Source organism: Macrosteles quadrilineatus, unplaced genomic scaffold (assembly GCF_028750875.1).
Source record: "Macrosteles quadrilineatus isolate MER2022 unplaced genomic scaffold, UCM_ALF_1.0 Scaffold_3__2_contigs__length_128488019, whole genome shotgun sequence".
In the NCBI taxonomy this organism is placed as follows: domain Eukaryota; kingdom Metazoa; phylum Arthropoda; class Insecta; order Hemiptera; family Cicadellidae; genus Macrosteles; species Macrosteles quadrilineatus.
The window spans coordinates 110,520,524-110,533,700 of NW_026542596.1; the positions used below are offsets into that span (position 1 = coordinate 110,520,524).

General features: G+C 36.2%; 1 protein-coding gene across 3 annotated transcripts in view; it reads left to right on the top strand.

Moving 5' to 3' along the window:
* LOC128989572 (ralBP1-associated Eps domain-containing protein 1-like) overlaps positions 1 to 13,177 on the top strand; it is a 30,174-nt gene that overhangs the window by 11,594 nt on the left and 5,403 nt on the right. For all 3 annotated transcript variants that reach the window (XM_054411478.1, XM_054411479.1, XM_054411477.1), the window contains exons 6-11: positions 6,780 to 6,933; positions 7,550 to 7,607; positions 8,371 to 8,486; positions 10,538 to 10,596; positions 12,191 to 12,335; positions 12,565 to 12,622. In XM_054411478.1, the coding sequence (XP_054267453.1) occupies positions 6,780 to 6,933; positions 7,550 to 7,607; positions 8,371 to 8,486; positions 10,538 to 10,596; positions 12,191 to 12,335; positions 12,565 to 12,622 (590 nt within the window). The remainder of the gene's footprint in view (positions 1 to 6,779; positions 6,934 to 7,549; positions 7,608 to 8,370; positions 8,487 to 10,537; positions 10,597 to 12,190; positions 12,336 to 12,564; positions 12,623 to 13,177) is intronic.

A 13,177-nucleotide genomic window follows, 5' to 3' on the forward strand; every position in this document is an offset into this window, starting at 1 on the left:
AGGGATGGTCGATATCGATAAATAGCCCACATTTCTTTATTTCCTCGCCTATGTGTTGTTGAAGGTCTTGGCGTGCTGTCTCTTCATTGCTTCTCCCATACCTCATGGCTTCACAATCGAATGAAGAGTAAAGCAGCTGCTTCACGATGGACTCGCAGCCTGTAGTGGGTCTCATTTTACAAATCCTCCCGAAGTTTGATGCTGTGAGGATGTTTCTTCTAATCTCCAGCCACTCGCTACAGCCACTCTGTTCAGTCGTCTCTCTTTCAATCCGCCGTACTTCCTCTTCAGTTTTAAATAAACTTTTCAAAAACTCTTCTTTTTCAATTTCCATTTGGTTCTCGTCGATGTCGGGTTGTTCACATCTAGGCCCATAGTCCTTTTCACACGATGAATTTTTGTGTGTAAACAATGCTTTTCTACATCTCTTCTGATTTCGTTGATTTTCTACCTTCTTTTTCCTTTTCAGTGCCGTGCTCTTCGCAAAGGTGCCTGGACTGGAGTCATAAATCTGTTTGTGCAGCTTGTAATGCGCAAGTCCCGAATTATACTGTACAACCGCAGCAGAACATCTGCTTGTAAATGATCCTGTGCTAGCGAAATTCACCCGTTTGCCCCCAATGAATTTCGCTACAATGGAATTGTAGTGTTCCACGTAATTACTGTTGACGTCTGCTATCAGGCTGGCACTGTGACGGCTCAAGTATCTAAAAATGTCTAACACCTGCGTGTACAACCCTACTGATATTAGATTGGGAACCAAGTTTTCATTTGGTGGAGCTGAAGATGGGTCAAGGTTGCAGAAATATCCACGCTCTGAACAGTTTTTATGCTCTCCAAAGACATGGCTTGGTACGTTTAATATATCTTTCCTCAGTTGTTCTATTTTACTAGCAATAGGCAGATTTTCATTTTTTCTGTGTTCAGAAGCCTTTTGTACAGCCATCCTGCATCGCAACAAATTGTCTCCAATTTTCTTTCTTTGCCAGACAGAAGGTTCGGTAGTTTTTGAGGATGTGAGTGTTTTTAGTTTTGTGCACATATTTCTGAGTAGATGATTTTTACATTCAATTTTCTGCACAGACAATGACTTGTATGGCCGACACTCATTGATCTTTTTGTAGACACTACTGTCACCATCAGCAATAAGTTTAGCATACCTTACGTTGTACATTTGTTCGCTATTCTGGAATCCTTCGCAGACCAACGCAGATTCCATACTTGTAGAGCTCTGTTTCATTCCCCAATTCTTGTAGCATGTGTGCTGTTTCACCGGCTCATCTTTTCCCTCACCTCGTGCACAAGTCGTACAATATTTGTTTTTTACACCAATGAACAGCACCTTACGGGTTCTGTACCCGACAATAGCGGCCTGAAAGAAAAACGAATACATAATTAATTTCGATACATGCGATTACTTATAAACGAAGTTTACAAAAGAGCTTACAACAGCTGATTTTTACTAAGGAGTAAAATAACTAATTTTTCCTACAGTCACCCGACAAAGTTGGCTTCCTTGTACTGTTTATAGTAAAGAAAGCTGCTAATTGCTGCATATTTATAATTCGTCGTACGGTTTATACTTTGGTGCTGTCATTTCGTGTTTATAGTTTCGGAGCACATCTCTTGCCGAGGAAAAATAGCGGAGTGATATGGACCGGGTACTACTTTCTCTAGGGCACCTATTTGTGTTGCCAGCTGAACCTAAAAACGTGTTGTATAGTGTTTGAAAGACTAATTATTTATATGCTTTATAGTGACTGTAGGAAAAATGTAACGTGTAACACAAGTGCAAAAGGCCTTTGCTGCACAGTTACACAAATAATTATTTACCCGCAACGCAAGTACGGTACAAAAATGGCAGTTTTTGCTGCAGTGTGACGAGGAATAAACTCCTGTAAATAATTCCTTGACAATGAAAAATAAAATAAAACTACTGTGCTACTTTTGATACAAAACTTTCTCTATCAATAAAAATAAACTGTATCAACAATCTGATACATAGTTTATCCCATTACTTTGAAATCCCCTTTCTTGGATCTATGACATTTTACTGGCTGTTACCCATGGGCTTCAGACTTCTATGGATAGGTAGGGTAAATCACATAAGTTAAAATCACTTTTGTACCGTAATTCAAAAAATAATTTGGTTGCACAGTTTAGTTAAAAGTTTAAAACAATGTAAAATATAAAATGTTTATCAAAATAGTTTGGGATGTTTTAATACATTTAGATTTCCGGGTGGAATGGCCTCTGGATCGTCTGAATTAACTAAATAGTGGTTTAAATTACCTTGTTATTGTCAAAACGATCCTTTGTAGTTAGTAAATGTAAAAGTAAATGTTTCGTATTTCCGTGTGTTATGTGTTTTGTTGTCTATTTATTATTAAACTTTTGACGAACTCCACTGCGAGGAATATGAAGACTACTTGACATTCTTCTGACCCGATGATGTGTCCATTCGAAGCATGAAACAGCTGTAGTCTTACTAACTACAAAGGATCGTTTTGACAGTAACAAGGTAATTTAAACCACTATTTAGTATTTTATGGGGTTTTATGGGAAAATCTATATTAAAAATTAAATAAAAAAAAAAATAATAAATAAAAAATAAATTATAAAACATAAAACTAATCATTTTTACCTACGACCGTTTTTAAAACTAGCCTTTTCAGTGGAGTTCTGATAGTTGAAAAGATATATACATAACACAATAAAAAGTTCCTAATCCGCTGGGCAGTTCGCAAACGGACGGACTATAGTAACGGACCAACGAGTTTAAAAGATTTAGAGAAAATAAGTCAAATTGTAATGCTTCGAACGTCAACTTACTAGATGGAACGACCGATTTAATCGTTAATGATGGGTGCAATTAGTTGTTGGTAAAATGAGTTCTTGCATCTGGGGCTATAGAATACAGGGGCTGGCTCAAATCAACGAGTGGTTCCACTGCCGCGTGGCTGTGACGTAACCGCACGCACTCCAGGGTGAGCAGGGACCAGCGCACGGGCTCATTTACACGCTTCTCTCTTCCCTGAATTTACAAAATTTTTGTTCATATAAAACTTATATCGTTGTAATCTGCATCAAACTCCGAGTGTGGGGCTAAAAACTGTTTCAGTTATGATTAGGCGTAATAATAACATTTTTATCAACGAAAATATACCCTTTCTTAGGAGTCAATTAGTAATATGACACAGATTGATAGTAATATAAGATACGGTCGTAGGTAAAGTAGTGTACGCAACACGCGTAAATAGTCTTTACGCGATTGTTGTGTAAACTACGATTTTTAGTATTCACTTATGCTGTAACATGACCATATTCTCGTATAACACATATGTACCATGCACCATGTAATGCAGTTGCTTATGATACTTACGACTCCAGATAATGACGAGTAGTTGGTTCGGTAGGAACGCTTGCACCAGGCGCCGTCTGCAACCACCGTGATGAGCGGGACACCGTCCTTGTCGACCTCATTGAGTTCCCGGGCCAACCGCGCCTCCTCAGCCGCAGCCTCTTCCATCTCAACCGCCGCTGTTGCTGCCCATCCCACTGACAGTTTTTCTTCTGTCTTCTTGAAAGTTTTAAAACTCATAGGGGGAATATCAAGAGTGCTTAGGAACTCCTCGAGTTGAGCATGTCCACCGCCGGTTGTAACTGTACCGCAAACACTAGCACTGTTCACATCCATAAGTTTTTCGTTGATCTCCTCAGACCAAAGAGTGGTTTTAAATTTGCACATGGCACATTCAAAGACAAATCCATTTCTTAGTCCATGTCTAACCTCAGATATCACTTCCATGTTAGAAAAATTGCAGCCGATGCTGGGGTTGTGGACGTTCAGCACTTTTATTTGTTTGATAAAGTCGCATATGTTCACTAAGCGCCTGCCACTCAGCCGGTATTCTTTTTTCTGCGATGTTGTTTGTTGATCAGTTGAATCTTCAATCTCTTGCTCCAACGATGGTTTAGCTTTCATGGCACTCATCAAACTGGAAAACACATTTCAAAACATTAAAAAACACAAGTTATAAATTATATAATTTACATATATATATAATATGCACTTATTCGTTAATAGCAGTTTAGACGATGAGATCATACAGATATGTGTTCGATTAAAACATTAAACGTCTGGCATTGTTATAAACTATTTTCAGTAAAGTTCAGTTACAGTACAAGGAAACCAATAAAGTGTGTGTTTTTTGGTAAAAAATAATAGCTTGGTATAAAAAAAAATAAATTTCCCAAGTTTGGTCAAAATATGTCAATAAACAAGCAAACTACAACATTGTACAGTATTCTCCGTAAGAATAACATGGGAATTTTAAATTTAAAATTTTTTGAATTTTCTCCGTTACCAATAACTGTACAAAAACACTTGTTATTTTTTTTAAGCTCTTTAACAAGGTCTAGCGATAAATTGGGAAGGGTTGGGTTTTGATATCAAAAAGGAGAACAACCAATTTTTACCCCATCAAACCCCGTTCCTATAGTCCGATCATGCTGGTTCGCGAACTCATTCAAGTTTATCTCGCCTTACATCTTTAAACCAAATTTCATCAAAATCGGACAAAAATTACTCCAGTTATCGCGTTGACGGACATATATATATATAAATCTATATATCTGTATATAAAGCCCAAAGTACCCACGAACTTTTGAGAAAACTACAAGTCGCACCCCCATAAACCATAATACTTCTACAGGGGAATTCGCTTAAATCAATTGAAAGCCAACATTGGGATACGGCATAAGCAACGATATACAACTCTCCGGGGCATAAGGCATGTTTAGCCAACGCCCACGGGACCAAACTTAGTATTGAAAGTAAATTCAAGAATTCTATTCACCACTAAACAACATGTGTAGGTTATATAATTGGTCTTGCCGAGAACTTGATATCTTTAACGTTTCTTTAAGCATGTTTAGATTTAAATTAAATAGTAATATAAACAATTGTTAAATGAAAAGTGCCAATTATTCATGTTAGCTGGCTGCATGTTGCATATTATTGCCTGTTTATGGTCCTTTGTTAGTGTATATTATTTATTTATTTATCTATAAGTAATATAGTTATCTAAAACCAGTTTCAAACTATTACAATTATTAATATTTCTTATGTGTATGTATCAAAGTCGTATGCTGTTTGCTGTAGGGTAGTTGTCGTGCATGTATTTATGTTATTGTGTATTAGTGCCTTATGTAATTGGCTGGCTGTATAAGAGCACATGATATAGAATTTTGAATTGTTAAATTGACTTGTTCTGTACTTACGTCCTTTGCTGATTCAACTTTTTCAAACAAGCAGGCACTCTTCTTTTCTTCCTCCTAGAAGGAAACCTCTTGCAATTTCCCATTGTTCCAAACTGACACAACTTACATTAGCCTCGAATCACAAGGAAAATAACATATCGCGCACTGTAACACGAACATCCACTAGGCCAATATAAACACGAATATCGTAGGTACTGTGTCCAGCTCCAGCGCGTGTAGACTAAACAATGCTACCTGCTAACAACCACACAGACAATCGCCGAGATAGGGTGAGGAGGAAATCTATAAACAAATACAGATATTCTCTCACACCTTTCCTGGAACTCCTCGCCCCTAGGAACGAGAATTTTCTAAAACATGATTTATGGCTAGTGTTTTGGATAAAATGGAGTCGTCGTATATATTTCTTGACTATACATCGATGCATAGAATACTTCATTTGTATAAGGAAACATATTTTAAATATAAACATGAAACAACTTTATAAGGTTTTATATAAGGATACGTGTTATAGTTAAAATTGAGACCTTTTTTTAAAAGATAACGAAACATACTTATTAAAATTAACTGTAATACGTTCTATTCAATTGGTTATTACAATAACGCGAGAAAAACATAGATTTATATCACAACGTTGCAGGTTAGATGTAGTTTTACAATTTCATTACATCTAGTGATAATTTAGGTAGTAAAAAAATATAAAAATAGGTTTTTTTTGCATGAGATAAAAAGCAATAATAAAATTAAACTATTCACACATAGTATTGACTAAGATATCGAGGTAAAAAGTATAATTATTTTAAATCATAGTTCAATTAGTTTTTCCCTATAGACCTAGAGACAAATTGAGCTAAACTTGTACAATTTCAGTTTGCGTTTAGATTATTAACAATGTATTAGGCTTGCATCCACTTCAGCGAAAGTGATTGGAATATCTGTCATGCTACTCATGCTTGGCGTGTTTTGTTTCTCAAGACTGTGCGACGCTAGTGCACCCTAGCGTAGGACCGCTGAACTACCTCAGTCGCTTGTCCGTGTGCTGCGGGACCCTTGATGACAAAGGTTTTTTAAAACGATCAAATTAATTACTCAGAGATTTTATTTTTTAGATGTGGTACACTCAAACAAAAACTGAAATATTCTAGTTTGTGATGGTACCAATTTCAATTACAAATATTAAAATATATGTTAGTTACAGTTGAACTAATTTACCGAAATCCTTATGGGAAATCAAATTACGTATTTCATGTATATAAAATTAAAAAACAACTTTATAATGGTTTATTATACTTTATATAGTAGCATATGTAGTGACAAACATTACTAGTGTTCCATTTTTTTTGTAAATGTCTATATATTTCCTGAAATAAGTAAAATGTGTCGCCGCTCCATGTTAAACTAGCGGGCAGCGCTGAGCTCGGGCGAGCTGGCTCCCGCCGCCTCTTAATTGTACACTCCTATGGGTATTTGTCATGATTTGGGAATATTTCCTGCAGGATCCCAAGATACTCCACCCAGTGCCTCTGAGAGTGACTCCTGCGCCAGACCTGCTGGAGTCTGAGGAACCCAAGAAACTAACGGAACAGCTGAGTGGAGGCGAGGCGAGTCCGATACGACCAATACAGCGGCCGCAGCCCAAGAAACCTGCTGGTAAATGTCCGCTGTACTAAGCCTAAGGTTTCAACATAATTTTTTGTTGTAGGTATATATAGTCAATGGTAATACTTACATGTAAAGAATTAATTAAATAAGAACGCCTTCGCAAAGGAAACGCAACAACAATGCGCTCCAGTATTGCGGTTATTGCCTTGACTCTCTGCAGGCAGGACGAGATTTAAAATTTCCCGAAACTTCAAGACTTGTCTATCCCTTCTTCTCGAGACTTGTCTATCCCTTCTTCATTTTTGTTAGAACACAGTATAATTAGAGCAGAACTAATAGAATTTAGGTTAATTTATGGATTCCTTAAAAACCATGGCCTGAAACCATCGTTACCAAAAACATTGGATTTTATTGTTATATAAACTCAACTAGATCAACACCATCTCATGAGCAATTTAAGTTCCCTAGTAATATTTACTGGACAAAGTGTTCTCAAAATGAAAAGTTGATTTATAATTTTGAGGCTATCTTTACCACTTAGCCTATTCAAAAATCAAACGTATTAGAGATAAACATATATTGGTGAAAGGTTTTGTTCTCAAATTCAGCATATGCTTTTACAACTGTGAAATAATTTGAATTAAACAATTAATTTATATTCTAGCACCAGGGCCTGGTGCAATACCTCCACCACCTCAGCCAGTCTTGGACGATGTTACAAAGTGAGTTTATATTAATTTTTGTAGTTACATTGTTAGTCAGCACATATTAACTAAAAGCTGTAATAATCTATTTGTCACCTGATATTTTGTGAACAGTAATTTTCATTCATTAGCATGTGTTTGTGGTTGAGATTTAATTCAGTTGTTATCAGTACGTTTTCGACGGGTCGAAACAAGAATTAGTTGTTTGATTTCTTAGGCAGAATTCCTTTTGTCTCCTGTGGAAAATACTACTATATGCAATTTTAGACCTGTAACTTTTACTTCTGTTAAACAAATATATCATTTATGTTTTTTATAATTATTTACTCAAAAAAATAAATAAATTGTGCAGTTGTCAAATCCTTTCAATGTGTAGGATACGAATAAAGTTGATTTAATTTATTTAAATTCAGCTTGACTCTTGGATTCTGGAATTCAAAGAATATTACCTTTTAAAACCGTTTTGGGAAGATAAGAATATCCTTCAGCCAGTTATTATAATTGATGTTTAGTGTTGGAAAATATCAAAACATAAGTATCCCCATATGTTTAATCCAGGTCTTTTGAGAATAGGAGGGTATTTTTGTATTGGAGTACTACTACTAAAAGTATTATGCAATACAAAAATTGTTTACCGTATCACTGACCCCTGCGTTATTTCACCAATTAATCTTTAAAAATAAAATACCAAAATAGATAAGTCATTTAGGATTGGGGGAATTTTTATCGGAGAACTCATCCGCGGAACAGCAATACACTGATTCCTCTGGTTTGTCTGCAGCTCAGGCCCTGTCAGTTTGCCCACAACTGTACTCAAGAAGGAGCCTCCACCTCCACCCCCGCCACGGCCTCACCGCACACACACTAGAAGTTCCTCTCTCGACCTCAACAGGCTTGGTAACTGAACAGTAATCGTGTAATTTATAGTTGTGCTTGTTTAAATGGTCCCCGCTGATGAAACAGCTGTTCATAGTCATTAAATCTACAAAAGGAGCTCACTTATCCTACAACCCTTGGTATTATGTCGGGTAGTAACACCATAGACTAACCAACACAAGTAGACTTTTCATCCCATTGTAAATTTTGAAGCACGTTTTTCGTGTCTAGTTCATGTACGTGACACAAAGGCGCTAGTGTCGATGAAACTTTGTTTCCATTATTTTAGGGTTAATTTCTTTATTTGTGCTTTACTGTTTGGTTATATAACTAGGGGACAAGTTATTGTTTATGATTAGATCGTATTATTTGGTTAAACGAGGTTTTAAATGGCTGTAATAACGGGAAACAAATTGTAAACAAAACACGACCTCTACATAAACCGTACATGAACTAACAATATAATTGTCTACAGCTGTTCCATAAGGATGAGAAATCTACTAAGGGAGTATGTTTTATCTATGGTAACACTGAAGCCTATCCAAGCAATTGTGAGAACTAAGGGTGTGCAAAGCAGAAAAAATATTTGATTCAAAAGATTTTCTATTTGAATCGATAGAACTCGATTCGAAGCAATACGGCATTTTACAATTCATACTTGCCAATGAAGTGAAGTAACAATAGGCTAATTTAAATGTACTACATTCGTGTAATGCGAATTTTTGTTGATGTAGTATTAGGCCTATAAATACATATGACATATATGAATTTTGGGTGAAAAAATATTTATTTTCAATCATATATATTAGAAGAACCTGTATCGCTGGAAATGTCAGTGTAAGCTTTACTTGCATATTTCATAATTTTTACACGCAGAATCTTATTGTTTAGCATGTTACCTATTTTATAATATTTATTTTACAAATAAAGATATGTTTTGTTTTAAACAAATAAAAAAATTTGAAAGATATATACTGAAACTTTCAATTGGTTCACACTGATAAAATGAGAGGATAGAATCAGACCTACAAACTACAAGGAATACAAAGCAGACCTACAAAAATACCAAATTTATCAGTCTATAACATCAATCTTATTAGTTAAGTATAAAGTAACAATTTTACAGACCTGTGTTATTTTTAGAAAGATTTTGGAGTGACTTGTTTTGGCTACTACAGTAGTAAAAGATGTCTCACACTGCTTACACTTAATAAAACTTCTCATCATTTTCTATGTCAAAACAAAAAAATTTAAAACAATTAAAGCAATATTTACAAGCAAAGAATTAATTAATAATAAGAACGCCTTCGCAAAAGAAACGCAACAACAATGCGCTCCTGTATTGCGTTGACTTTCTGCAGGCGTTTTTCGTAAATGGATACTGACTCCCTCATGAATCGTAGCTGCGTAGCTTCTGTGCAAAAACAAAAAGTATAATTATTGGCCACTTGACCAATTAAGTTAATCTAAAAATGTTCTTTTGATTTGCTAAGGGTTAATTTATATGAGGTTGCAAATACACCTAGTTGCTTCCCTAGGTAAAAGAATAAGTGCAGGACTATGCAAAAAGAGTGTCAAAAAAGGTGAAATGTTTCGCATTATGACATCCTATGTAGGTTTTTAAACAACTTCCATAATTATCTAACCCTTCCTTCCTTCTTTCCTTAGTGATTCGGTGGCTCAGTCGGTAGCGTCGCACTTCGGGCCCAAGGCAGCGATATCGTGGGTTTGGATCCTGGTCACTGCCGATAACATTTTATCAGTACAGTTCACCTTTGTACTGTACCGGCTCACTCCTTGCTTTACTGTCAACAATCCATGCACGGGCGGTTAGTCTATATGGACGGGTAAATGCAAGGTTAAAAGAGGCCGCCAACCTCTTAAAAAAAAAAATCTCACTAATATTATTATACATATTTAGAAAGTATTTTAGTAAAATTCCATTCAGGTAAATGCAAATTCACATCGTTCGAGGTTTGCTCTGGGGGGTAATTTAACTCTATTAGAAATCTTGCTTAGCTATTAGTTTATTTGATCTTTTTTTTAATAATCATTTTTTTTTTTTTTTTCAGGTAAAAGTGGCATACTCACAAACATACCTCCAGTTCCTCCCAGGACATCACCTGGATCAGTAAGTTTATGTGATATAATAAATAATAAGCAACTGTCATTCCATTTATTAATCTTTTTTTTATTAATTCCATTATGATTTGGTAACCTACTGATAATTATTAAATAGCAACCCAGCAGACGCACAGGCAGCACCTGCCTATGTCTGCTGTATTTCATAAAATCATCAAATTAATTAATACGGAAATGTTCTTTTTTTATTCTTATTCTTAGTTTATATTTTGTAATTGTGAGTATATTTTGTATTAAAAAGTATGTTTCTTTCTGTATACATTATGTGGAAATAAACATATTATATTTCATTCATTCATTTAATTTATTCATTCATTCAAAGTAGGTAATGATTAAATTGATTCTTAAAATTGCTATTAACAAAAAATAAGTAGGCTAATTTAAATTTAGCTTAAATAAATGATAGGCTATTCTCATGTTACACTCTCCTGATTAGAAGGGGTACATTGTGAGATTCTCTAATTGAAGTTCTCATTTCATTTCATGTTATAAACCTGAGTTTATTAAAATCCAGGTCATACTATATCCTCTAGGCCAACTCCCATTTTCTAAGATTTCTCTTCACTTATTGAATAAAATGGTTTATATTACCTGCCGTCAATGACCCTATTGTCATCTTGGGCGACCGGTTTCCAGGATTAAAATCCCATTATCGGGCGGTTAAAACGTCATATCACTCGAATTGAGGTCGTCGGTAATCACAAAAACACACACATAAAACACGGATTGACATTGTACAAAGATATTGGCCAGTACAGGACACTACGACGCGACACAGGTAGATGTGTGGTCATGACTGAGGTGTCCTTGCTCCTCTCCTGTTATCTATGGAATGCCAGTGGTATTGTGCTATTCTAATCGCTGTGTCATAGATAATGTTGGACTTAAAAGAGGTCTGTTCATTTAAAATATGTTGTGGCTCATTCTTTATGGATTTGTAGATCTCAAATTCTTCTAAAGCAGTCTAAAAACCGTCCTTTTAGGGTAACTATGTAAAATGTGTAGGTTATTTATCAAGGCTAGAATAATTATGGTTACTGTCTGCGAGGTGGTTGGCCAAAGCGAATTTTTGCTGGACTATTGTTTTGGAATGAAGGTGCTCTTTAAATCGTTGCTTAAATGAGCGAGTCTAGCCTATATAGTATTTTGATGATGGGATTTTAATCTCAAAACCGGTCACCTAAGACGACAATAGGATCATTGACAGACAGGTAATATAAATAATTTTATTCATCTGCCCCTGTCACTCACCAAAGCTCCCTCTTGACTAGTCACTACTCTCCACTATTGCACTCCTCTCCCTTCCCACTGGCACTCCTTCACAGTTTTCCCCAACTCATGGTGTATATGGAAATGTACTGATGCAGTAGTTGAAAGGAAGGTTATTCATATTTTAGGTCGCCAGCCTCTTGTAAACAACAGATGAGCTAGTATTGTTGAACAGCTGGACTGATGAATTGTTAGGTGATGCCTCCAAGGCGCAAACCCTCAACATCGATGCTTTGTTTTTAGTTTGATGCACTACCGACTCAACCCTTCGCAGTTTTTTAAATTGTGATGTACTCAAAATTGAATTTTTTTAGATGTCACCCAAAAAGTACATCACTCATCATCACCAAGAAGGAGAGGCAGATCAGTCGACAGCTTTCGCAGACTTCGCTCAGTTCCCCGCGGAGACGAGTGATCAAGTCAGATCTCACGGGGCCTTCCAGGTGTACAGAAAACCAAGTACGTGTTACTTTCAGTTGTGTTGCCTTTACATCTATTGTGTTTATATAACTTTAGATTATAATTTTTTGTGGTAACCTAGAGTTGAAATCTTAAAACAGTTAAAACCCTTCCATAACAAAAAACTCTCTTAGCTATTAAAAATTGAAATAACTTGAGAAGAAGGGTGGAATCTATATTGTCAATCAGTATTATCAATTTGTAAGTTTATTTAAACAATATCTATTAGTTCCAGAGAGAAGTTCTCCACCGTTCAGAGAAATTCCTCCCACACCTTCCGATGGCAGGTAATAATGTTGGACTAATAATCGATTAATTAATAATCGTCTAGTGATTTATCAGTAGCCACATTTCATGTGTAGGTGTCAAAGCTGTGTTATAATGTTTTAAATACATTCGCTTCAGGCTTCTGTAATTGTACTCGTAGTACCCAGATACAGCTTGTGACACGTAAGCTGGCACTGATCCCTACTCCCTACTTCAAAAACATCTTGTCCCGTCATGCGGGTTGCGTCAATTGTCCTCGCAGTCGCAACCCATGCGAAGGCGCTCAAGTACATGAAACACGGGGAGTCAACCCCATGAGTCAGCAGAAATTGTTGCAGTCCGGTCTTTTCCTTTCCTCTATCCACCCCCCGACTATACTGCCCGCGCTATAGTCCTCGCCACCCTAAGTTGAGGCAGCCAAAGGCCGCACGGCGTATACCTAGTGCGGCATTTGGCTGCCTCAACTTAGGGTGGCGAGGACTATAGGTCAAGTGCCAGCTGTACTGGTGTGAAAAGTAACATAATTTTCTGTTAGTCAACATCAAATGTTTGTAGAGTACTGGTTATAAATGCTA